General features: G+C 44.6%; 1 protein-coding gene across 1 annotated transcript in view; it reads left to right on the plus strand.

The window, feature by feature from the left end:
- The window catches only part of TIAM2 (TIAM Rac1 associated GEF 2), a 115387-nt gene that overhangs the window by 47350 nt on the left and 41304 nt on the right, over nt 1-26733 (plus strand). Inside the window, exons 12-14 of the mRNA XM_040238728.1 lie at nt 1679-1771; nt 2347-2610; nt 23298-23401. Of these exons, the coding sequence (XP_040094662.1) occupies nt 1679-1771; nt 2347-2610; nt 23298-23401 (461 nt within the window). The remainder of the gene's footprint in view (nt 1-1678; nt 1772-2346; nt 2611-23297; nt 23402-26733) is intronic.

Consider the following 26733-nt stretch of genomic DNA (forward strand, 5'->3'; position numbering starts at 1 on the left):
GGTCTCCTTTGCTCAATCTTCTTTGCATTTGAATGACTGATGGGAGATATGAAAAAATACCCTTTGGTGACCATGCTCTCCCAGGCTCTGCGTGAGGCACAGAAGAAAGGGACATGCCTTTCTTCCTACTGTCAGAGACCTCTCAGGATTATGGGACCAAGACATGAAAATGTGTATTCCCACCATGGTATCACAGATGAGGTCACTTTTGGAGGATGGAGGGAGGCACATTCAGAGAAGGGCCATCTCACCTGGGTGTCCCAGGTAGTCCTATTTAGGGCAAGCAGTATCCATTCAAGTATTTTTCCACCTGCTCAAAATGCCTAGCCCCATACAGAGTTGTTTCTTAACAAATATTATATTGAAGTGAACTTAATTTATTTTAATAAGACTTTTTTTATCTCAATTAAAAAAAATTAAATTGTGGCAAAATGCACATAATATAGGGCTTCCCTGGTGGCTCACGTGATAATCTGCCTGCAATGCGGGAGACCCAGGTTTGATCCCTGGGTTGGGAAGATCCCCTGGGGAAAGGGAATGGCTGGCTACTCTTTCACTTCATGGCAAATGAGGAAACAATGGAAACTGTGACAGACTTCGTTTTGGGGAGCTCCAGAATCACTGCAGATGGGGACTGCAGCCATGAAATTAAAAGACGCTTGCTCCTTGGAAGAAAAGGTATGACAAAGCTAGACAGCATATTAAAAAGCAGAGATATCACTTCATTGACAAAGGTCCATCTAGTCAAAGCTATGGTTTTTCCAGTAGTCATGTATAGATGTGAGAGTTGGACCCTAAAGAAGGCTGAGCACCGAAGAGTTGATGCTTTCTATCCATGGTGCTGGAGAAGACTCTTGAGAGTTCTTTGGATTGCAAGGCGATCAAACCAGTCAATCCTAAAGGAAATCAGTCCTGAATATTCATTGAAAGTACTGATGCTGAAGCTCCAATACTTTGGCCACTTGATGCAGAGAGTCTACTCATTGCAGAAGACCCTGATGCTGGGAAAGATTGAAGGCAGGAGGAGAAGGAGTGACAGAGAATGAGATGGTTGGATGGCATCACTGAGTTTGAGCAAACTCTGGCAGATGATGAAGGACAGGGAAGCCTGGCATGCTGGAGTTCATGGAGCTGCAGAGTTGGACATGACTTAGTGACTGAAAAACAACACCACATATCATAATTTCCCTTCATAGCAATTGTTAAGACAGGTTAAAATGACAATTCAGCGCCATTAAATACATTCATACTGTTGTGCAACCATTAACACCACCTAGTTCCAGAAATGTTTTTATCTTGCAAAACTGGTACTCTTGTAAAACAGTAACTTCCCATTCTCTCCTCTTCCACAGCCTCTGGCAACCAGCCTTTTATTTTCTGTCTCTTTAAATCTGACTGCTCTAGTACCTCATAGAAGTGGAATCATGTAGTCCTTTGTCTACTGGGGCTGACTTTTTCATGTAGTGTAATGTCCTAAACCTTTAGATCTGATAGACTCTCCCCCTTTTCTGCCCCTCCTAGATATCTGTGCTTTCAAAACAGCTGTCATTTAGACTTTCTACACACCCTACTTCTGTATAATGTTGGAAATACATATATGGTCAAGTACTTCCACTAAGATGGAAATACTTAGTGTCAGGAACTTAGACTTGTTTTCTCCTTTTATTTCTCTTCCTAGGGTTTGCAGTGACTGCGCAGGTGGATGAACACCAGCATCTCAGCCGCATCTTTATAAGTGATGTCCTCCCTGAAGGCCTGGCGTATGGGGAAGGTCCGTGTGGCAGGCGATATCTCTTTTCTCTCTTAATTCTGTGCAGTGCAGTCTGGCTAGTGAAAGTTGCTCATGATCTTGTCAGAAAACAGTTTCTCCTAGAATTTTAAAGAAAGTAATTTTGAATGCAAAGGCGTATGCATACACACACACACACACACACACACATGTATATGGGTATATAGTGAGAGACTGTGTGTGTATGGTTTTGAGAGACAATATATATACACAGAGTACCTGTGCATATGTTCAGGTAGATGGAGAAAGAGACAGTGAGAGCCAGCCAGGCAGACAGACACACCAAAGGTTATTTCCAGCATGTTGAACATCACTTAGAGGACTAATTAATTTGAGTGACTCTTAAACTATTTCTTCTAATGCTAGTCTTGAGAGAGCTGAAATTTGTTATCAGTGGAATCTGATTACTACAGGGTTTGGTGCTATCTTTGAAGGTAGCAACAGAAGAGCCCTTGAAAACACTAAGCGGGTTGAATTTGCAATCATCTTTCATCTTAAAATATTCCTCTCGGTCATCTCTCTCTCTCCTTCTTCTGTGTCCCCTTCCTCCTTCTCAGGGCTGAGAAAGGGCAATGAAATCATGACCTTAAATGGGGAAGCCGTGTCTGATCTTGACCTCAAGCAGATGGAGGCTCTGTTTTCTGAGAAAAGTGTCGGGCTCACTCTGATTGCCAGGCCACCGGACACAAAAGCGACTCTGTGTTCTTCCTGGTCAGACAGTGACCTGTTCTCCAGGGACCAGAAGGGTCTGCTGCCCCCTCCTAACCAGTCCCAACTTCTGGAGGAATTCCTGGATCACTTTAAAAAGGATACGGCAAATGGTAAGGTTCTGTTATTTCTCCCTTTCTTCACTGCTGGTATCACCAGATAATATTTTTAGGCTGTGTTTGCTTGCAAACTGAGATTATTTAGCTCTGTTCAAAGAATATTTTCTCATTTCTTGGGGGAAGAGCACAGATGCCAAGCAAACTGACTTGATACAGAATTCCATGCGTTTTAGTAATTATAACACTTTTAGTGAAAATAGAAAATAATTGTTTTGCACAAAGTAATATTCCTTAAAATTACAGTCTTAAAAAATCACCCATGATATTTAGTGTTATAATTACTTGGTTATTCAGGGAGGCAAAAGCATTTTGCAGTCATTTATTGGGTTTTAAGAACAATTGATACAATTCAGATCTTTACCTGTTTGGTTGAATACTACCTTTTCAATAAATAGCAAGTTTTTCACGTGGGTCATGAATTTTAAAATTTTATAAAGGCCTGAAAATGAAAAATTGTATGCCAGTTTATTTTTTTAAAGGTGAGATTTCCATTTGAGGCAGTCATTTGAAGGTTTGACTTCCTGGGCCTATTATTGGTGCACATTTCGTATTTTTCAGTTCAATTCAGTTCAGTCACTCAGTCGTGTCCGACTCTTTGCGACCCCATGAATCGCAGCACGCCAGGCCTCCCTGTCCATCACCAGCTCCTGGAGTTCACTCAAACTCACGTCCGTTGAGTCAGTGATGCCATCCAGCCATCTCATCCTCTGTCATCCCTTTCTCCTCCTGCTCCCAGCACCAGAGTCTTTTCGTATTTTTACAGTCTGGTAAATGAGAGACTCCAGCTCACGCTGAAAACCCGTGGTCCCTTCTGTACCCGGGAGGGAGCCGGCCAAGCCCCCGCAGGCGACTGAGCGTGACAAGCACATGGAGTCATTTTTATTCTTAATTACAATCATAACAGATTTCTAATGGAAATCTCTGCATGATCACCAAAAATGAATAAAAGAACACAGAAGCTGTTAAGATCGATTTAATTATAAAGCAGGTTTATTAGGTCATTTTGGTATTAAAACATCAGATGGTAAGATTTGTGATTCAATAAGGTATATACTGCTTTTTCCTCCTCTCTAGAGATTTCCCTCCAATTTAAAATGCCATTACATTGACTATTGGCATATAAAAGTCAGTCATAAAACCAAAAATATGACGGAACTAATTAATTACCTGGTTATGTTAGGGACGCGATTCAAGTCACCCTGGGCTGCTTTACAGGCCTGAGTGTTCCACACAAGACATTGTGTGTCCATTCGTTGGATTCATTATTCTTGAGGGATACATTCACTGCCTGTTATATCTCTATGTATTTTATCATAATAAGAAATCACTGCAGAGTCTGTAATACTTTTGGTACTTGCAGGAATGAATTTCTACAGAAAGCAGCAAAAGAGGTCAAATTTGACTCCTTTTTTCCCCTCCCCTAGCAGTTGAAAATCAAGCAGGTCAGTTAATCTTGTTTTTTTCTTTTGGTGCAAGGATTCAGCATAAGAAGAGGGCTTGGATATGTTAGGTGATCGTTAAGTACCTGTCCTAGGGACCCATTCTTCCAGGCTACAGCTTTTTAACTGAGGACACCCATGTCTGTGTGCAGGTGCCTTAGCTCATCAGACTGTTGTTCAGTTGCTCAGTCATGTCCAACTCTTTGCAGCCCCATGGACTGCAGCACGCCAGGCTTCCCTGTCCTTCACCATCTCCCGGAGTTTACTCAGACTCAGGTCCATTGAGTCGGTGATGCCATCCAACCGTCTCATCCTCTGTGACCCCCTGCTTCTCCTGCCCTCATCTTTCCTAGCATCAGGGTCTTTTCCAATGAGTCGGCTTTTCACATCAGGTACCAAAGTACTGAAGTTTCTGCATCAGCATCAGTCCTTCCAATGGGTGTCCAGTATGGCAGTGCTTTTCCACCCTGGTCTTGCCACAGGTGCCCCCACTGCAGTGTATATCTCTTCTTATCCTTCCTTGGATGGCTTATCACCGCCCTGGTTTCCTGGTGAGACTGTGCTCTGTGGGGCTGAGACGGCTTCTCCCCAGGGATCACTGTCTGTCCCCTCCACTGGTCCACAGTAATGTGCTTGTGTTGGAAACAAAACAGCCACGAGGGACTGCATTCCCAAAGGCTTGGCAAATGTGGAATTTATTTACTCCCCCCCCCCCGCCATCAATTTCTGATCTTTTTAATTGAATTATAGTAGATTTACAATACTGTGTTGGTCTCAGAAGTACAGCAAAGTGACTCAGTTATATACATATATACCTTCTTTTTTATGTTTTTTTCCTTTATGGTTTATCACAGGATGCTGAGTATAGCTCCCTGAGCTATTTGTTGATTATCCATCCTATGTATGGCAGTTGGCCATCTGCTAATCCCAGACTCCCAGTCCATCCCTCCTCCACTGCCCTTCCCCCTTGGTTTACTGTCTTTTTTGAAGTAGCTGTGTAGCCTGTGAAGGAAGTTAAATGCCTGTGAGTGAATGTCTCCAAGGGAAGCCTGTCTGTTTTGAAGGTTGGGGGAGAAGAAATTAAGCGAGGGGAGGGAGGAAAAAGAGGGAACCTGTTAGCTGAGCCTGACATGAGAAGTGTTTGTGGAAGTGTAAGATGGGGGTGGTATGGTGATCGGAGTTGGGGTGATGATGGGGGTGGAGTGGGGGTGATGGTGATGGGGGTGGGGGTGGGCTAAGTGGCCAGGTGACAGGTACTCAGGCTTCGTGTCCCACCCTATCTGGGCTTGAGTTTGGGCCTGCCCTTTACCGGTTGTGTGACCTTGGGGGCAGCTCTCAGCCAGGGAGGGGTGGACATCGGTGGATGACACCCTAGCCTCCCTGTCCCCTGCTGAGACGGTTCTGGGGTGCGCCCCACAGTTCTTCCAGATACAAGGGCAGTCGGTTTCTCATCTCACATCTTTCACACGCTTTCTGCCCTCTCGCCGGCCGCTGTCTCTCGCCTGGGCTTCCTGGTATCACCTTCTAGATAAACTTCTGTACCCACAACTTGGCTTGGGCTCTGTGTCTGGGGGAGCTCAAATGAGGACTCCGAACCCAGGTTCCTCATCTGGAGGATGAAGCTTATCTCAGCCCAGGGGGCTGCCGTGAGCTTGAGCCAGTCTGAGTCTCTGCACCTCCAGCCTGGCTCCTTGGGGGCAGGAAGCCTGAACACGGGGGTCTCCCATCCCCTTCCCCCTGTGAGCTCGCTGTCTCGTTACAGGTTACCTTGACTTGCCTTGGTGATGAATTAGGAAACAGTAGTCCCACTTTTTATGCTTAAGTTTTTAAATTACACACATAAAGTAATTTAAATGATTTTGAAAAGCAATTTTTCATACAACTTTGAGTGTTACTGAAGAGTGGTCATTTCAGAGTCTGCCTTTCCCTAAATTTCGCTTGCTCCCAGCGTTGCCAGAGGCAGCCTGGCACTCAAAGGAAACTGTTTTGTTTCCCCAAGAAACCAGTCTTTTGCTTGTTAATAAAAACCACACAGCGGGTTTTTGGTTCTTCTGGAAGGGAAGACCTGCCTTTGTTTTTGTTAATGGAAACTGAAAGAACATCAGAAAGTGGAGGAAGAAGACTCCCTAAGCAACTGTTCTGGGTATATTTTAACTGTCTGGGCTGAATATTCACTGAACCTTTCTGGGTACTTGAAATACGGGAGGCCCTGGAGTAAGCAACATGAGTTCAGAACCTCCTGTCTACTTGTGGTGTGATTCAGGTATCCAGAATCTATGTACTAAATTTAGCTTTAGTCTCTTGATTGGGTTTGAACTGGGGGAAAAAATATAAAACCTTCTTTACATATACATATAGGCTTCCCAAATGGCACTAGGGGTAAAGAACCTGCCTGGCAGTGCAGGACACATACGAGACATGGGTTTGATCCCTGGGTTGGGAATATTTCCTTGGAGGAGGGCATGGCAACCCAGTCCAGTACTCTTGCCTGGAGAATCCCATGGACAGAAGAACCTGGTGGGCTCCGGTCCATAGGGTTGCAAAGGTCGGACATGACTGAAGTGACTTAGCACGCATATATACATGAGACTGTCCCATGAAACTTGGGAAATAATAAAGTTTCTGTTCAGGTTTCATGCTTTTCTAGAAAAGAAGCATCCTGGTGGCCTTCTTGAGACTCATGATGTGTATAGTCTTCTCAGACTTCACAGTGTTTAAGACTCACTTGAAGGCCTTGTGGAAATTCAAATTCCTGGGTCCTGTGGCCAGAGAGCCCCCTTCAGGCAGTCTGGGGTAATGCCGGTTTCATCATGGACCAGGGTTCACTTACACTGCCAAGGCCAGTGGCCTGAAGGAGGTGGTCTGCTCCCCAGCAGTTCGTACTTTCCTGAACCCTTCCTGACCCCGCTTTCCTGAACCCTTCTGTGCCCAGGTCTTGAGGATTAAATGAGATAAATGTATATAAAGTTCCCAACAGATGACTGCACTTGTACCTGTGTGTTGGTATTCTTTCATTCAGGGATCCCATGCCCCAGCCCCGAGCCGGTCCTCGGCGCACTCAGGAGGCAGCAGACTGGTTTGTTAGTTCCCGTTATTGGGTCTCAGCCCACCCATGGGAGACAGTCCCCAATCAGTGGACTGATACACTGAGAACTAGAGAACTTCCACCAGTCACTGGCTTTGCTGTGATATTCTCATGATGCTGTGAAGAGTGGAACGGGCAGGGATACCCCGAGAAGTGTTGGGTGCTCAGTACTAAGTTCCTTTGTATCCTTAGGGTTGAATGACCGTTTGATTCCTGCCTGTAAGGGTTTGAATTTTTGTTCTAGTTATCTACAGTAGAGGGGGAGAGAGAGAGAGAGAAGAAATGTCTAGAGGCTGTGTTTGACTTGAGCAGTAATATCATCTGGAAAGACTTCTTGTTCAGAGAATTAGTTTTACCGCTGGAATTCCCCAGATAAGTCACTGTTATTTTTGAGCCAACAAGGCCACCATTGAAGTCATCAGACGTGCCAGCCCTGTTGATACTGGCTTCCTGTTATTGCTGTTTTTGATTTATATTGAAAAGTCCCTTTTCCAGTGTATGCCATCTTTTGAAACATTTCAATAGCTTTTAAGAGTGTCTCATTGGGCAAAGACTTCCTGAATAAAGTCTTTATGTAAACATTGAACTTGATGTGGCATTCATGTAGACTCCATCTATAAACAGCTATTCATTTGGCCTCTTTAGGGTTGGGGTATATTTAACAGGAAACAAAATAGAAAAGACCTATGTTCCTGCTTCCATGTAGATGTCAACCCAGCCAGTGCTTCTCACAGGATGTTGAAGGTAATTGCAGCCTGAGGCTCTTTTTTTAATTCCCTACCCCACTTTGAATCAGTCCCTTTTTAAATTGCTATGTAAGTAGTATAGACTGTCAAGCTACCAGAAGCCACTTAGATGCAAATTTGCTCTTTGGAATGAATTGCCCCTGGGAATGTATGTATCCGTTATACAGCTTTCTACCAGGGGAAGAATTATAGAGCCAGCTCTGATGTGGCAAACCCGCTTATTTCCTGTTTATGAGAGTGAGGACATTTCAGCTTCCATAGACTGGTTTAGGATGACTAATAACATTGAGCTCAGAAAATGCCCTGTTTGTGTGTGAAAGTACTATTACCAAGTCTGTCTGGCTGACACCCCAGATACCCAGATGTCAAAACATACTCAAGTTTCTAAAGATGGTGAGTGCATGTAAAAAATTTTTTTTAAAAATCTGAGTGGGAAGCACTGATTTTACCAGGACACAGAGAACTCTGGTCTCCGAGTTCATAGTTTGTTCCAATGGTGCTGAAGACAGTTTTCAGTTTCATTAGCGGGAGTGAGCAATATAGGTTTCTGTTAGCAGTAACTAGGGTCCTTGGGTGCTAATCTCCTTGTAAAACCTAGTGTTGTTGGGGAATTTGTTTTCCTTTTCCCGTATTCATTCATTCATTTATTCACTTGTTTACTTAACAAATAAACAATTACGTGAAACATTGCAGGTTTATAACAATGAGTCACACATTATTTTCTACCCTCAAGGAGCTTATAGTTGAGTAGGAAAAGTAAAACACTTATAGATAATAGTTCACGTTAAAAAAAAAAAAAAAGGCTTTTCAGTGAAGAGACTTAGAGGTCCAGTTCAGAGGGAGAATTCCGAACACTGATCTTCTGTTAATTTTGAGCAAAGGAGTCCAAAGAGAGAGGTGTGAGGACTGGAGGAAGGTGAGTGTTTGGTCTGAGTGCCAAACTCAGATGGGCCAGATGGGCATTTTGTGAGCCGGGAGGTATGTGGTGGGAGCTGGGAGGGCATTCCATAGAGTGTGTGGCCTGGGACACAGGCCCAGAGCAGAGGCCATGGGCTCTGTGTGAATGGGAAATGACATTGTAAAGTCTATTGGGACCAGATTGTATAAAATCCCGAATTCCTGAAATTTATAACAAATATATCATGGCAAGTAAATGGAGAAAGGAGCAAGTATTGGCCTTACTTTTCCCTGCCTTACAGAAAATACAGAGCATTTGTCTGGTCACTTAAGGAGCACCAAAGTGTGGCTTGAAATCCTTCCAGAGTAGATATTCTTCAGTTCAGTTCAGTCGCTCAGTCGTGTCCGACTCTTTGTGACCCAGTGAATCACAGCACGCCAGGCCTCCCTGTCCATCACCAACTCCCGGAGTTTACTCAGACTCACGTCCATCGAGTCAGTGATGCCATCCAGCCATCTCATCCTCTGTCATCCCCTTCTCCTCCTGCCCCCAATCCCTCCCAGCATCAGAGTCTTTTCCAATGAGTCAACTCTTCGTATGAGGTGGCCAAAGTACTGGAGTTTCAGCTTTAGCATCATTCCTTCCAAAGAAATCCCAGGGTTGATCTCCTTTAGAATGGACTAGTTGGATCTCCTTGCAGTCCAAGGGACTCGCAAGAGTCTTCTCCAACACCACAGTTCAAAAGCATCAATTCTTTGGCACTCAGCTTTCTTCACAGTCTAACTCGGACATCCATACATGACCACTGCAAAAACCATAGCGTTGACTAGACGGACCTTAGTTGGCAAAGTAATGTCTCTGCTTTTAAATGTGCTATCCAGGTTGGTCATAACTTTTCTTCCAAGGAGTAAGCGTCTTTTAATTTCATGGCTGCAGTCACCATCTGCAGTGATTTTGGAGCCCCCCAAATAAAGTCTGACGCTGTTTCCACTGTTTCCCATCTATTTCCCATGAAGTGATGGGACCGGATGCCATGATCTTTGTTTTCTGAATGTTGAGTTTTAAGCCAACTTTTTCACTCTCCTCTTTCACTTTCATCAAGAGGCTCTTTAGTTCCTCTTCACTTTCTGCCATAAGGGTGGTGTCATCTGCACATCTGAGGTTATTGATATTTCTCCTGGCAGTCTTGATTCCAGCTTGTGTTTCTTCCCAGTCCAGCGTTTCTCATGATGTACTCTGCATAGAAGTTAAATAAGCCTTGACGTACTCCTTTTCCTATTTGGAACCAGTCTGTTGTTCCATGTCCAGTTCTAACTGTTGCTTCCTGACCTGCACACAGGTTTCTCAAGAGGCAGATACTCTTCCCTTCTCCATATTGGCTTTATTGTTTCACTCTTAGAGCTTCATTCCTTTGGCTCACGCAGTATTGTTTTTAATGATCAGAAGTCCCTTGTAAAATAAAGATTCAAATAAATGTTTTGGGGGGAAAGAAAGAACAAGTGAATTACTGTTGGTGCCTATAAAAACAAAGTACTCCTCAGCACTGTAAAGCCATGTCCACTAATGGTGTGGTCCTCGCAGATCCTCTTTAGGGGCTTGACTAGCCTGGCATCAGGACAGCTGGGGGTGAGGAGGTGCCTGTAGCCGTGAGGATGAGACAATGTTAGAGCTGAGGGAGAAGCTGGTAAATTAAATTTGCCAGCATTTTGAGTAGAACCAGTCCTATTTTCTCTCCCCTAACATGACATGCAAATTCATTTTTCAGGTTAAAATCTACAGAATTTCTCTAAAGAACAGGGCATGTAATTTCTGTTAGATACGTCACTTTTAAAATAGCCATTTGAGACGTTGGAATGACTGGATCAAATGCAGTCACCTGTGCATGTGTAGTGAGCCAGATCTCTCTGAGGTAGTAGTTCTGTGAAGCTGTTAGCTATTATCGGAAAGAGGAAACATATAGCCGGTTACACACAAGGGGAAAAAAGGTCTGACCCTTCCTGTGGATGTTACAAGTACTGATTGCCAAATGATGTTTGTCTGCATTTCCAGTTTTGTTCCCCTTCTTTGCGAATGAATTATGTTCCTGACTTAATTCTTCCCTATGAAGGAATGGGACTCAGGAAGAACCAAGTATGGACATCTCGTTTTCAGCTCTCATGTCTAGAGACAGCTCTGTCATGGCTATATATCTTTAGCTTTTCAGATCTTTAATATATATATGGGCATGCTACGAAATTCCAGCAGGATAAAAAGTTAAACTGGGATAGGTAAGTCCCTCTAAGCTGTATAGAAATGGTAGTTAAGAGCAAGTAGCCAGACCACTTGGGCTCAGGCCTTCACTCCAGGCTTACCCATTTATTAACTGTATGGATTTGGTTGTGCAAGTCACTTCCGCGATCTATGCTGAGTTTTTAACAGCGGTGAAATAGACTAGTCTATGGGCTTGATGAGCTAATAGCTGGAAACAGTGAGACCGTGCCTGGCCATGTCACGTGGCCTGTGCCTACATAGTCACCGCCATGTAGCTGTTAGTTAAACAAGCAAAAGAGAAATTTCTCCCACTCTGTCCTTGGCCACCCAGTTTCTCTCCCAAAGGTAATCACTGTCCCTTGTGTCTTTCTCATCCTAGCCTGGAGACTCTTAAATGTTGGGGGACATGGTGGGGTGTTTTTCTTCTTGGTTTTTACTGCATTATCTTCATACTTGTTGGGATAGACAGAATAATAGGCCCCCTTGGATAGCTCCCACGGTAAAGCATCTGCCCGCAAGGCGGGAGACCCGGGTTCGATTCCTGGGTCGGGAAAGTCCCCTGGAGAAGGAAATGGCAATCCACTCCAGCACTCTTGCCTGGAAAAGCCCATGGACAGAGGAGCCTGATAGGCTACAGTCCATGGGGTCGCAAAGAGTAGAACACGTCTGAGCAACTTCACCTCACTTTGGAATGTCTACCTCCGGATCCTGGGAATATGGCAAAAGGAGTTTACCTGGCAAAAGGGACTTCAGAGGTGTGATTCAGTTAAGGGTTTGGAGATGGGATTATCCTGGATTCTCTGGATGGGTCTGAAGTCATCACAGGGTCTTTGTAACCGAGCAGGTTGAGAGTCAGAAGTAGAGATATGAGGACATCAGCAGAGGTTGAAGTGATGCGAGCTTGTGAGCCGAGGAATGCAGGAGGCTTCTGGAAGCTGGAAAAGGCCTGGAAACAGACTCTCCCCTTACACCTCCCAGTGGAATACAGCCCTGCTGTGGCCAAGTTTAGTTTCCTGACCTTCAGAACACTAAGATGATGCATTGTGTTTATGTGCCAAGCATTATGTTAAATGGCAGAGAGACAAAAGTAAAGAACCACAGTCCCCATGGGGTGGGCAGCTCCAGCCCTCATGCTTGGCCTTGGGCATTATTCTAACTCCTCATTTTCTAATGCCTCTAAAAGTGAAGGATTGGATGAGACTGTTTAGCATTTTTTCATTTTCAAAAATTCAGTTATTTAATATGATTAAAGCACCAAGTTAAACAATTATAGGAATGTGCATTTATCACACAAGCTTATGAAGCGAAAAAAGTGAAGTAATGGATCAAGCATTCCATTTGGTTTTGCAACAAATCTCATTAATCTCTTTAAATAGAATCAGGTCTTGACTGCTGCAGAGAAGGTGTTTGTTAAGGCTTCGTCATAATAGCAGGCTGTCTCAAATATAAAGATCACCAAGAACCTTAAGAGCACTAATTACCCCTTACATCACCCTATGTAGCAGAGATGTGTTATTAGCGTTTTATTTTCACAGCTGGGTAAGTCAAGGCACAGAGACACATGAAGTTGCTGGTAACTTGGACAAGGTTACGGTCAGTGACCTTGGGAGAGAACTGTTTCTTGTTTTTTCCCTCCATGTAGGGGAACAGGATTTTAACCACTCCCCCCGCCCCCTTTTAAATACTCCTCTATTAACACACATGGAGTAAAACCCAATAATAATATATCCTGCAGTAAAGCAAATTTAGATGTAATTGGATTGATAACGGCCCTTGCCTCCTTATCTGGGTTCTTATCCAGGGGCTGGGGCTTGCAATTAGGAATTAACTGCCTTGTGATTATTTGGGCTTGTTCAGTGCAAGGAAAGCTCGATGGTTTAGTAATCATCTTACTAATCTTTGTTCTTACACTTTTCTTCCTTCCTTCCTATTTCTCTCTCTTTCTCTCTCTCTTCCTATAATTCACACTGATTTTCATTCACCGTGTATCAATGCAAACATATATTTTGTGTGACACAGTTCTTTGAAACCTACTGATGGTGGCGTTTTCCTGTAACTTATTTCTCTCCTGTAAAATCTGCACTGACATTTTTACCTTTTAAAAAAGTTAAGTATAATTCATATACCATAAAAGTCACCTCTGAAAGTGTACAGATCAGTGATTTTTAGTATATTGACAAGGCTCTGCAACTGTCACCACTATCTAATTCCAGAACGTTTTCATCACCACGATTAAAAAAAAAGGAAAGAAAAGAAACTCTTGTGCTCATCAGCAGTCTCCTCTCCTCTCTGCTCCTCCCAGCCCCCAACAATTGCTTCTCTGCTTTCTGTTTCCATGGACTTGCCTGTTCTGCTGTTTCACAGAAATGGAATTGTACGATATGTAGCCTGTTGTGTCTGCCTTTTGTTTAGCGTGATGTTTTCTAGCTTTATCCATGTTGTTGCATGAAGCAGTACTTCATTCATTCATCTTTTTTTATGGCTGAATAATGCTCTTTTTTTACCCTCTTTAATCCCACCATGCAGTAGGTGATCTTCAGGTTTCCTTTTTCTTACAGCACATCCCCTAGTAGAAACTTGTGAGTAATTTGTTGTTAGGATTCTCCTTCAGGTCTTTAAGTTTGTAAATTATTTATTTATGGCTGCCCTGGGTCTTTGTTGCTTTGCATGGGCTTTCTCTAGTTGCAGCAAGTGGGGGCTACTCGCCAGTTGCTCGGGCTTCTCACTGCGGCGGCTTCTCTTGTTGCCGAGCACAAGCTCTAGGGTGCTCAGGTTTCAGTAGTTGTAGGGTACGTGGGCTTTGTTGCCCCATGGCATGTGGAATCTCCCCAGACTAGAGATCAGACCCATGTTACCTGCCTTGGCAGGTGACTTCTTAACCACTGGACCACTGGGGAAGTCCTCAGGGTCTTGAATAGAATTCCAGCTAAATAGCTTGTCAGGGTTTTGAACTTACATACTTCTTTATCAAAGTTCTTTAAGTATCAGAAATGCTGGTGTCTGTTACATGCCTCTGAATATGACTGGGACATCTGGGTGGTCCTCCCAGCTCTGCAGGGATCAGGTTCTGGTGGAACAAAAACTCTGGCTGAAGATCCTGTTGCTATGGACTTTGTACTTTCCATCAGGGACCAGGATAATGTGCCATGGAAGGGCCCCCACCCCCCACCCCCCCTCAGCCATAGCCTCCTGGAACACCAGAGCATGGGTGCACTCGCGTTCCTTCCCCCTCCTCCAGGAAGGCCTTCGAAGCCACCCTTTTGTAATGTGATGTGCATGGAGATGGCCTGCAGCACTTGCCTGCCTTGGAAACACCCGCCACAGTCCTGTTCCTGTAAATGTCCTTTCAGATGCTGAGAATATTCATCACAAGATAAGTGAATCAAATCATGGCAGCCTACTATTAAGAAACATTTAGTACCAGTATTTACTTCTGTCTTGTTTATCGCCAGAGACCTTGCATTGTCAAGAACGTCACCAGTTGGAATGACCTGAGGTCAAGTGCACTTGGAAGATTTGTGAAATTGCATTTTTCTGCTTGGCATTTCTGTTATGATAGAATTTCCTTCTCTACAAGCTTAATGATGATATTCAAACTGCTGCCTTGAATTTCCTTGACACAAGAATAATAACAATAAAGAAATGTGGAGTCCCAGATACCTTCTGAAAAGTAGATTATTTTTTATCTTTGTCAGAAGAACATAAGGTAATAGTGATCTGTTTGTTAATGGTGCAGGTTAGGACTTGACTAGCCTTTGGATGTAGTCAACAAATATAGCTATTTTTTTCTCTCACTGAGTAGTCCTTCTGTTTTTTATTTAAATGGTTTGGTTTCATTGTCTTTCACTGATCGATGACAATTAATATTTGCCTGAATGACAGTGCATAGCCAATATCATTAATGAAAGATGTCACAAACCATTGCATTTTTAAGTAAAAGCATGAGCAAAATGTAGGGAAATCTGAGTTAATTAAAAATGATGAATGGTATACAAAGCTTGCAAGCTGAAATTAAAAATTGAGAGATGTTAAGCTTTTCTGTGCAAATGAAGTCAGTGCTCAATGTGTGTTGAAAACATTAGTTTAGAATTTTATATGGTGGGTGAAGCTTGGAGAACTGAAAAAATATTGTAATTTTGAATTTACGAAATGCTGTTTCCTTCTACTGGCAGCCTTCATTTACCAAAATCTTTACCTTTTCTTAAAATGGTAGGCACTCATGGTGTTTTAAATAACAAGATATAGGATAAGATGAAGGTAAGATGAAGAAATTGGATACTTTCTAAGATTCTTTTCAGATGTAAAATTCGTTGGTTCTTTATAAGCTGTTCATTTATGAAATTACAGAGTAGAAATTCTGAGAAACTGAATAAATTGAGTAGATTAAAAATATAAGTTATACAAGCTGTATATCTGACAAGATCAAGCACATTATGGGTGGTGTGTCTGTAGACCAAATTGTGTTACCTGAACTTAACTACAGTTGGCCCTTTTTATTTGTAAGTTCTGCATCCTCGGATTTAATCAACCATGGATGGAAAATACTATTCTATGCTGTAAAGGACTTGAACATCCTCGAATTTGATTTCCCTGAGGGCCCTAGAACTGGCCCCCCTCTGATACTGAGGGATGAATGTAGAGATAAAACTGTTCTATGTCAAGGATGTACAACTTTCATGCCACAGGAGATTCTGTGGTTGAAAACTTGATTAAACCATTTATTATTTACTTGTAACTTCTTTGATATTTTATTTTAGATTTTTCTTTCCATCATCTTCATAGAAGATTATCGTTCTGTAGTTTTCAACTCAGAGCAAGTCGAAGGGCTAATGATTAATCAAACAAGACATTTTTGATCCCAAGATGAAAACCCCAGTTAAACATTATACATTATTTATCAGAGTGCTATCCTTTAAATTGCTCTAGTGAGTGTATGTCCTCCTCCTGAGGAGGTGAGGAGCTAGCATTCCCTTTGCCCTGGCTGTGGACTGTGTGCTTTTCGGTATGGCTGGTGTTCTCTGATGTCACTGACCCTCCCAGAGGTGAAGTTGAAGTCCCAGGCATGGCGAGAGGCAGGGGCAGTTCTCCGCCATCGAGGCGCTGCCTATCAGTGATATTTTGCAAGCTTATGGGTCTGTTTTTGGTTTTCATATGAACTGGAGGAAGGTGCTTTTTACTGCTTGGGGTCGTGGTACAGGATGTCCTGCCTGTTCAGATGAGCCGCTCCCTCTGCAGAGACGTGCTCCTGGATGTTCACATGGTGAAAACCACAGGAACCAAGTCCATTTTACAAATGGACACAGATTATTTCTTCCCCACAGCTATAGGGTATTGTGGGTACTTTGAATTTTCTAGGAGTGCAACACCTCCGTACATCAAGGGAAGTTTGCCCTTTGTTTTGTTCAGAACTTTGTCAAGAGTTTTTGCCTGCTTGGAAAAATCAGGTCCATGGGATTCTCCAGGCAAGAATACTGGAGCGGTTTGCCATGCCCTCCTCCAGGGGATCTTCCTGACCCAAGGATGAAACCTCCGTCTCTTACGTCTCCTGTATTGACAAGTGGGTTCTTTACTACTAGCACCGCCTAGGAAGCCTAAGGTCCCACGTGCCATGGGGCAACTAAACCCTCATGCCACAGCTAGAGGAATCTAGTTGGCAGTGCCCTACAGGCATTTAAATCTCCACCAAGACATGCTGCCATTGGTCTTGGATGAAGTGAAGACGTTCCCTGTGAATCTCTGTGGGCAGGCTTCTCACAGCTTCATCACAGCTGCTAGAATGGTTGTGTCCAAGCATTTACATATTGAGACATGTATTTAAACCAAATTATGTTACTTTCCATTAATTTTTTTCCCTTGTGGTGGATTTTTTTATTTCACTGGGTGGCATGGGGGCTTAGTTGCCCCATGGCATGTGGGACCTTGGGCGTCCCAGGTGTTGCTCGTGGTAAAGAACGCGCTTGCCAATGCAGGAGGCAGAAGAGACGCAGGCTCCATCACTGGACCGGGAAGATCCCCTGGAGGACAACATGGCAACCCACTCTAGTATTCTTGCCTAGAGAATCCCATGGATAGAGCAGCCTGGCGGGCTGCAGTCCATGGGGTCCCAAAGAGCTGGATGCAACTAAAGTGACTTAGCCTGCACACACACATGTGGGATCTTAGTTCCCCAAGCAGGGATCGAACCTGCATTCCCTGCATTGGAAGGAAGATTCTTAACCACTGGGCCACCAGGGAATTTCCTTTGCTGTTGTTATTGACCTTGCTGAGTAGCTTCTGGGATCTTAGGCCCTGACCGGGAATTGAACCCACGCCCTTGGGCAGTGAAAGCACAGAGTCCTAACCACTGAGCCACCAGGGAATTACTTCTTATGTTACTGTTAAGGCATGTATTAGTTTTTTGTGAAATTAGATGTGGGGGTAGCCTATGTTAGAGAATTTTATTTCAATATAGTAAAAGTATGTATTATCAAAAGGGGGGCTTTGGAGCTTGAGGAATACGAATCAGTGTGTAGTATGCTTTCAAGCACAAAAAGCACAGTTTCAAAATAATTCCCATTCTCATTGCTTATCCTTTCAATCTCCTTCACATTACTCCTCAGCCCACAAACCAAAGCAGAGGCTGTCCTGATGCTATGACTACCATTCTTTCTTTTTTTTTTTTTTAAAGTCTTACTGTATTAAACAGGGGAAAACAAATGTTTTCCTCTCATGTGAGTTTATTTCTGGCCTTGGGATTGATATAATACTGAGTTTTAACTCGATTCCTCTTAGAGTTGCTGTTCCTGAGAATGCAGGTGGCCTGCTCAGACTTTCTGGATCTCTCTTTTCTGAGAACCAGCTGTGGCCTGGGCAGAGCACCTCACCCACCCTCCTACAGCCGGGAGCTGCTGGGTGTCTCTGGGTGCTGCTGACAGCCACCTAGGTGGGTGTCAGAGACTGGGAGGAACTTGTTGCCTGGTTGGGTAAGGAGGAGGCAGCTGGCAAGACCAGGCTGGTGGGGAGGCATCAGTCATATGAGCCGACATCCTGGTTGCTGGCTGAGCAGAGTGAAGGTTCCTGGAGGGAGTAAGCAGCAGGAGAGATTGGCAGGGACCCGCCCCCCGCCACAAGACTCCCAAGCCCTCCTCCTGGCCCCCAGTGCCACCTGTTTGCTGAGGGTCCCCTTTGTGCACATCAGAGTCAGTACCCGGAGAGCCTATTGCTCCTTACGGGCCCAGGGGAAATGAATGGCCAAGCCCACACTCCTGCATATGAACTGTTCAACTCAATTTGGAAGTGACGGAAACGTAAACTTGGAATTCACGTTACAAGCCAAGTGGGCTAAGCGACCTTAACTTTAACATTTATTCTGTTGTTTCTGTTTTCTAAAATAATTTGTGTATTGGCTGTGCTGGGTCTTCATTGCCGCACAGTCTCTTCTCTAGTTGCAGCAAGTTGGGGCTACTCTTTAGTGGCGGTGCACGAGCTTCTTACGGCTGTGTCTTCTCTGGTTGCGGAGCACAGGCTCGAGCGCGTTCAGGCTACAGTAGTTGCCGCACGTGGGCTCAGCAGTTGCGGTTCTTGGACTCTAGAACAGAGGCTCAGTAGTTGTGGTGCCCAAGCTTAGTTGCTCTACGGCATGTGGAATCTTCCTGGACCAGGGATCAAACCCCTTTCTCCTGCCCTGGCAGGTGGACTCTTCACCGCTGAGCCACCAGGGAAGCCCTAACGTTTCTGATTTTAAGTTGATAACCCAGGATGTTACTGAACACAGGTTTTTGCCCTTTATTGTAGTTTGGGGTTGCCAGTTACTTGGCTGACTGTGATACCTGTGGGGTCTGTGCTGATGCTCAGAACTGGAAGACACTGAGTTTTCAGGGGTCTCACACCTGAAGTCCCATGGTTCCCTCAGTCCCCCACAGACATGATAGAGAGTGCAAGAAAGCAGGGGACAGTCAACGCCCGGTATAGCCTGCCCAGGATGTCGTTACTCTCCAAAAATGTGTATTTTAAGAGGGAGAGATGTCTGAGCCTGGGCTTGTGTGCCACACCTGACAGTTCCTGCTGCCCCATGAGCATGCAGTGCCCATCTGACCAGGGAATGAATAAATGGAATTCGTGGTCCACATGGAGGAACAGAGCCTAAGACTTGAGACATCTCTGCTCACCATTGCGCAGAAGCTCATGTCAGCCAATTAGATGTTTAGTCACTAAGTCATGTCTGACTCTTTGCGACCCCATGGACTGCAGCATGCCAAGCTTCTCTGTCCTTCACTATCTCCCGGAATTTGCACAAACTCACGTCCATTCAGTCAGTCATGCCATCCAATCATCTCATCCTCTCTTGTCCACTTCTCCTCCTGCCTTCAATCTTTCCCAGTATCAGGGTCTTTTCCAGTGGTTCGCCTCCTTCTCATCAGGTGGCCAAAATATTGGAGCTTCAGCATCATTTCTTCCAATGAATAGTCAGGGTCGATTTCCTTTAGGATTGACTGGTTTGATCTCCTTGCTGTCCAAGAGACTCTCAAGAGGTTTCTCCAGCACCAGATGTTAGATATTTTGAATTGCTAGACCTCACCCCAAATTATTAATTTCCACAGGGAATAAAGTGAGAAAAACAAAAGAGTGTATTTACCGGTTATAAATAAATGTCTTGACTTAAATTTGCAACTTGGTTATTTTTCATTATTTACAACCACATTGGCTAAGGACTCTTCTGCAGTGCGTCTGAACATCTGTTCTGCAGTGGCAGAGCCTTGGGTGGGCGGAAAGCACGTGCCTGGGGTTCTGTGATAGGAATCCAGTGGTCCAGCACAGTGTCAAGGGGGCAGGACCGCATGGAGGCTCTCCAAGGTGGGGAGCCCATTTTTGGCTGGGAGGGAAAGGATATATTTACTCACTTTAGCAGCTGGTGCTCAGGCCGTGGGCAGAGTGTAAGTGGGGCTATACATAGGCGTTTGGCACCCAGGACAGGATGTCAGCGCGGTGCCTGTTTAAAACCGCTTTGTAAATAAGCGTTTGAATTGTACCAGCATACACTTCTTTTTAGCCAGTCTGCTCTTCTTCCAGAAGGGCATGCTGCTTTTTTTTACAAACAGGGATGCAGGTTCAGTTGAAATCTGAGGCTCCTGGACCCAGATCCAAGGTGGAGGATACTGTCAAGCTGGGCTTCCTCGTGTTTTGTCACCTCCAGGACAGAGCTGGTGCATTGCTGAGGGGCTGGAGAAGGAGTCAGTCACCCCAGAGATTCTGTGGATCCAGATACCAGTCACCCTCTTGCAATTTGGGCAGCAGAACAGCTCCAAGACTCCCTGTCTTGGTAGAGCTGTGTCCTCCTCTTGGATCCCAGGGTCCAGCCTTGGTGGGAACTGGATCCTGTGATGCCTCAGAGAGGATGCCAGCTGCACCCAGGGGCTCCATGCAGTTAAGCGGCTCCTCTCTGATTCATAGTAAAGCCTTTCGTCCTGGGATGGGCTGGGTTTGGAGAGGAAGGACATGAAATATGTTCTGTTAGCAGGTAAGCACTTTGCCTTTGTAAGAGATAAAAGGTGGCTCTGGGAGTTTCCAGCATCTGAGTTGCAAAATTTTGTGAATATGTTGAAGAGATGACTCAGAACTCAAACTTGGCACCCGCTTTTGACATCAGCCGTGTTATTTTCTCCAGCATCCATCTGGTGCCTTGGGGCTCCAAGGCTCCTTGTGGCCATGATGTCTCTGAGATCTTCAGGGGACTTGAGGTCACCTTCATCTTTGTGTCCCCAGAACTTAGTGCATACCTGACACAGAGTAGGTGGTGTAGAAATCGTCATCATGGATAAATGCATTGATTGTGTGTCCTGTATTTAATACAACTCTTTGGAAATATTGGAGCTTTTTATTTTTAAGATAAAGGCAGACATAAAGCAAATTTGACTCTGTTGCCTAGGTAATGTACATTTTTATCTCATGGCGTCTGTGACATTGCTTTTGATTCCCTTGTACTTCTCTGTGACTTCTCTCTAAAGAAAGAGTTCTCCTCCCCTGTGCACAGTGCCTTGGTGGTTCCAGGGTTCTCTCCTTGGTCCTGTTCTTGTCCCTCTCTGCACATTCTCCCCGGGGAGCACCATCCATCCCCGTGTTTCACGGCCAAGTGCATGATGATGGCTCCAAAGCCACATTCCTGTGCAGACCTTTCTTGCACTACCAGACACCTGGGTGTGTTGCATTGGATAGTCCATGTGCATCTCAGATTCAGCTCTGGCCAAGCCAGTCTTGGGTTGCCCACTCCTGCCCCATCCTGTGCCCATCCACTCTGTCACCTGAGACATGAAAGCCACACACTGCCTTCATGCCTTCCTTGTCTGCATATCATTACGTGAAATAGGTGGCGAAGAGGAGACCCGTGGAGTTGACCTGCACAGACTCTCTGTGTTCACTTGACTTTTGTGTGTTCATGCTATTCTGCATTCGTTTGGATCCTTCTTCCTCATTCCCTCACTGTGGCTGTGACTTCTGGCCTGTTTTTCTGCCCAAGTCCTGCCTTCCATCAATTCCTCCACCCTTGGGCTACCTTCCCCTCCCCCGCCCCCACTACCCTCCGCTGAAGACTTTGCTGAAGTGTCTGCTTTGCTCTGAACGCTGTTAGGGCCCCAGGGAGAATTAACTTCCTCCCAGAGTGGCCCTACTCAGCCCCGTGTGGCTTCTTCTCACGTCATCTCTGGTAGTTTGCTGTGCTTGTGTTTCTGTCTCCCGCCTCCGGTACCAGAAGCACATCTTGAGAGCAGGGACTGCATCTCATCATCTTTGTATATCCAGCACCTTGCACAGTGCCTGGAAAAGAGCCTGTTGTCAGAAAGTGCGTATTGAATGCATGGATGAAGAGGTGCGTTTGTGCTGAATACAGTAGGAATGTTGCCTGTTTTCTGTTGGTTGGTCTTCCTTACACAGAGGTGCATGTAGCAGCCTCAGTGGTAGAGGACCAGTGGTGCGTCACTGGTCTAGAGTCTGACCTTGCTTCTCATGTGCTCAGCCTGTTGGCGAGTGGACTGTTCTCTGGTGTGGTGTTAGGGGCCTGGAGAGGTGAGTTCGGCATCCCCATCTGTCGTTGCTTCCTGAAATTTGCTTGGGGATGGCTCGTGCTTTTGTGATCAGCACTGCGTTATGGGGCTAACTTACTCTACAACCAACAACAATGAAGTGTGGCTTAGAAAAATTGTGGTCCTTTTCTGGGTGGGGTCAGGGTGTTGGAAGAAGTAAAAGGAAGAAGAAATAAGAGCTCTAGAATTCTGTAGACCACTAAGGCATTTTCTTTAGGTCTCTTATTATGTAGTGATTGGTAATATCAGCCTGGATCATGGACCAGCATTTCTGTCCATGAGTTCCATCAACCTCCTAGGGCTCCCATAGCTTCTAAAGGTCTACTAGAGACCACTGTCCTTGCCCTCCACATGCTGGGTGGTTTGCCAGTGTCTATCCCTGTCTTTTCTGCCTAGATCACCTCAGACAGGTATGAGTTTGATGGCTTGTTATAGTTAACTGGAATCAGAAACCATCTGGTTTTGCCTACTTGAGGAGAAAGTCTAAATACAAAACTTAGAATGAAAACCTGTGTGTGGTTTTGATAGAAGCTGGTCGTTTCATCTTTCTTGAGTTTAATTTGAGAACCCCTGGAAAGAACTGTTGAAAATAGTGTACATGTATAAGTACAGATTGGAAAATCACATGCTCTGCTTAACCTTTTATATAATTTCTTAACCTTTCATATTATTTCTTAACCTTAACTTTGGAAGTTAACAAAGTTTGCTGTTCCTCTTGGGACTTTCAGTTTACATTGCAATGGTGGTTGATGCCAGAAAAAGAACAATTATGCTTGCAAATGAGCAGGTTGTGGGTTATAATAAGAATCTATGGGGCTACATCCCTCGTTTGCCCAGTTATCCTTTACCATCACTTAGCCAAAAATAAAGGGAAGTGACCAACACTTTATATAAAGTACTTAGTGAAGTTTGCACAACAATCAAGTTTGACAGAATCAGCCAGGCATTTAAGTTATTGTTTTGATTGGTCATTGGCCTTCTTTGGCCAAACAGTCAGATGTTGCTGCTTCCATTAGCCAGGGCCCAGGTCTGTTTCAGAAGCCCAGCTGTGCATATGCTAACTACCATATCACTGAGGACCATGATGTCCTGCCTTCTAGGTTTTAATTTTTTCCTTTGCTCTCTTTCTCTATCTGAGCCTTTAAGCTAGCTACTACTATTCTGTGCAGATGGCCAAACTTGCCTATGTTTTTGTCACTTTTCATGCAGATTTCAGCAACGTCCCTGATGTCACAACTGGCCTGAAAAGGAGTCAGACTGATGGCACACTGGATCAGGTTTCCCACAGGGAGAAGAAGGAGCAGACATTCAGGGTAAGACTCTGTCCCAAATCTTAAAGAAGGACGTAGCAGGCAAGTGTTAATTCCTGCCTGCACCTGAGGTGGGGGAAAAAAGATGGAATTATCCTACCTCTAGGTCCAATGGCCAACACACTTTTTTTAAAGAAAATAGTTTCCTTCTTTATTGAAGGTGAAGTCCTCGTAGGAACCCTTGACTCTGGCCCGACCTCCAGTATGACCTCTGACATGCCACTGAAGAGCAGGGCAAGTGTGGCCGTTCATACATTAGGGTGGTTTGACAAGGAGAATCTGTGTTCAGGTATTCTGAAGGTCACATTGAATTACTAACATTTTCCTTTACTACTTTTATTTTGCTGAAGATTCTTTTAAGGATGTTGTCTTTTGGTTGTGGTAGAATACACAAAACACACAGTTTCCCGTCGTAGCCGTTTTGAAGTGTGTGTCAGTGGCAGTAAGTACATTCACCATGTTGTGTAAGCCATCACCATTTCCAGATCTTTTTCATCCTGCCAGGTAGAAACCCAGTAACTGTTAGACAGTAACCACCTATTGATCCCACCCACTGATCCCACGGTAACCCCTGTTATACTTTCTCATTTGCCTGTTCTGGTTGCCACATAGAAGTGTGGTCGTATATTATTTGTCCTTTTGTTTCTGCGTAATATTTTTTGGGTTCCTCCATGTGGTAGCCTGTATCAGAACATTACTCCTTTTATGACTGGTTGATATTCCATTGTATGTATAGACTACGTTTTGTTTATCCACTCATCTACTGATTGGATCACCGTTAGGCTGTTGTGAGTAGTGCTGCAGTGACGCTGCCATACAAATATCTGTTTCAGAGCTTGTTTTCACTTCTTTTGGGTATGCCTCTTGGAGTGGAATCGCTGGGTCATGTCGTAATTCTTTGTTTAGCTTTCTGCGGAACAATCCGACTATTGTGCCCAGACCGCTCTGCACCCATTTCCCATTCCCACCAGCAATGTACGATGGCTCCTATTTTTCCACATTCTCACCAACGCTTGTCCCATTCCTTTCCTGCATTTTTAACTGTTCTTAGTCAGCTTTCTGGAGAAGGCAGTGGCACCCGACTCCAGTACTCTTGCCTGGCAAATCCCATGGACAGAGCAGGCTGGTAGGCTGCAGTCCATGGGGTCATGAAGAGTCACACACGACTGACTGACTGACTTCACTTTCACTTTTCCCTTTCATGCGTTGGAGAAGGAAATGGCAACCCATTCTAGTGTTCTTGCCTGGAGAATCCCAGGGATGGAGGAGCCTGATGGGCTATGGGGTCTCACAGAGTCGAGCATGACTGAAGCGACTTAGCAGCAGCAGCAGCAGCAGTCAGCTCTCCTTTCAGGAATGGTCCGTCTGACATGATGTCTTTTAGTACCGAGTCCAGTTTTAACTGACTTTGAGATTATTCATGTTTTCTCTCTCTCACTTTCATCTTAAATACAAAGCAAGAATGGAGAAAATATAAACCATCACAGGCATTTGAATAAAATGTACAGCCTGGCCACATCCCCGTTGGGTTTAAACTAATGCTACCAGGAGCCGGTCCCTTTGTCATGGCCAGTGGCCCAGCCCGCGGTGACTGGTGGCCTTGATTGTGGGGCAGGGGATGGGGTTAGAGCTTGCCAGCTTCAGGGCTGATTCTAGTGGCTGCTGGCACCTGGTCCTTACCTCTCTTCCCTGTTTTGCTTTCTCACCCCCTGAATTCCTCTTCCTACCCCATTCCCTATCCACTTCCTCCAAAATCTCCCTTCTCTTTCTTCCCAATGCCTCATGCAAACCAATTACTCAACTGCTTTCACTGGTCTGGTTATACCCAGGAGGTAGTTTCTTTTACTAAACTGAAGTCATATGGATTTTTAGTCTTTCTGCTCTGTTCCAACTTCGGTTGGTTATTTACTTTTGGGAACCCAATGTTATAGCTCAAATTCGTCGTGTGTGTGTGTGTGTGTGTATGACGCAGTGGATCCTAGAGCATCAAATGGATGTGTTTGGCTTGCATTGTCTTAAATTTAAAGAAAAATTAATCGATACTTGGTTGTGCTGTGTCTTGGTTGCTGCATGTGGGCTTTCTCTAGTTGTGGCGAGGAGGGGCTGCTCTTTATTGTGGTGCATGGGCTTCTCCTTGCAGTGGCCTCTCGTTGCGGAGCTGGGGCTCAAGGCGCATGGGCTTAAGTAGTTGCGGCACAGAGGCTCAGTTTTTCCATGGCACGTAGAATTTTCCCCGACCAGGGATCGAACCTGTGTCCCCTGCGTTGGCAGACAGATTCTCATCCATTGTACCTCTGGGGAAATCTCTCTCACATTTTTTAAACAAGGCAAATGCTAAGGAAACCCTCAAGAAGCTAGGCTCTCTAAGATCGTGTGCCTGGGGGCACGGGCGCAGGGTGGCAGCTTGGGGTTGGGGGAGAGTCATTAATGCCGTTAGGGATAATGGTTTCCTCTCTGCTATAATCTGTTTGAGTTCCATGTTACAGTTCTTAAGAAGGAAATGCTTTTCCAAGTTTTATGTTAAGATTCAGTCAAATAAATCTGCAGAAAGTTACCATGTTGAGGCTATTTCCATTTCTATTACTTAACAGTACTTATCATAACTAAGCAAAGGTTTATAAAATGAACATTGGGGCATCAGTTAAAATTTAGAAGAGGAGTGAAAGATGCAGTTCAGCTTGAAATTGGAGCCCTCTGAGCTCATTTTTATTGCTAAAATGATTAAGGATAAAGCGAAGGAATGCCAAGGAATACAGAAGAAATATTAAAAAAGAATATTAGCATGTTAAGCACTTGCTGTCAAATTCCTCTCAAGTCTAGAGCAGTTATCATCTCATCTTTTTCAAATCTGAAGATATCTACCAATAATAATGGATGTCAGTACATTTTTAAAACATTCTAGCAATTGCATTGCAGCTACTGAGTTTACATATTCTTTGTTCTTTGGCAGAGAAGAATCTGTGATCATCAGAAGTGATCACTGTGATGGATGGTAGTGAAAAGGAAGTTTTGAACTGAAGAATTAAACAATAAAATTTCTGTTGCTTTTAGCCGCCTAGGAAACAGTGGGTTACATCTGAAAGCAGTGCTTGTCTGTTTCTCAAATGGTGATCTGGGAGTTTGATGACGCGTGTCCAGTGTGTGATGACCCTGGCAGTGTCCCCTGGTGCCCACAGGAGGTGGTCACTCCCCAGAGGGGAGACCTCCTTATTTCCTGGGCTTCCCACGCTGGCCCATCAGCCCTCTCGGGGGTCATTAACTTGTGTACAGATAAGACCCTGGTTTGGTATTTTACTCACCGTATACTAGATTTGAAAATAAGGAATAATTTCTCT

This window comes from Oryx dammah, unplaced genomic scaffold (assembly GCF_014754425.2).
Source record: "Oryx dammah isolate SB20612 unplaced genomic scaffold, SCBI_Odam_1.1 HiC_scaffold_4, whole genome shotgun sequence".
NCBI lineage: Eukaryota > Metazoa > Chordata > Mammalia > Artiodactyla > Bovidae > Oryx > Oryx dammah.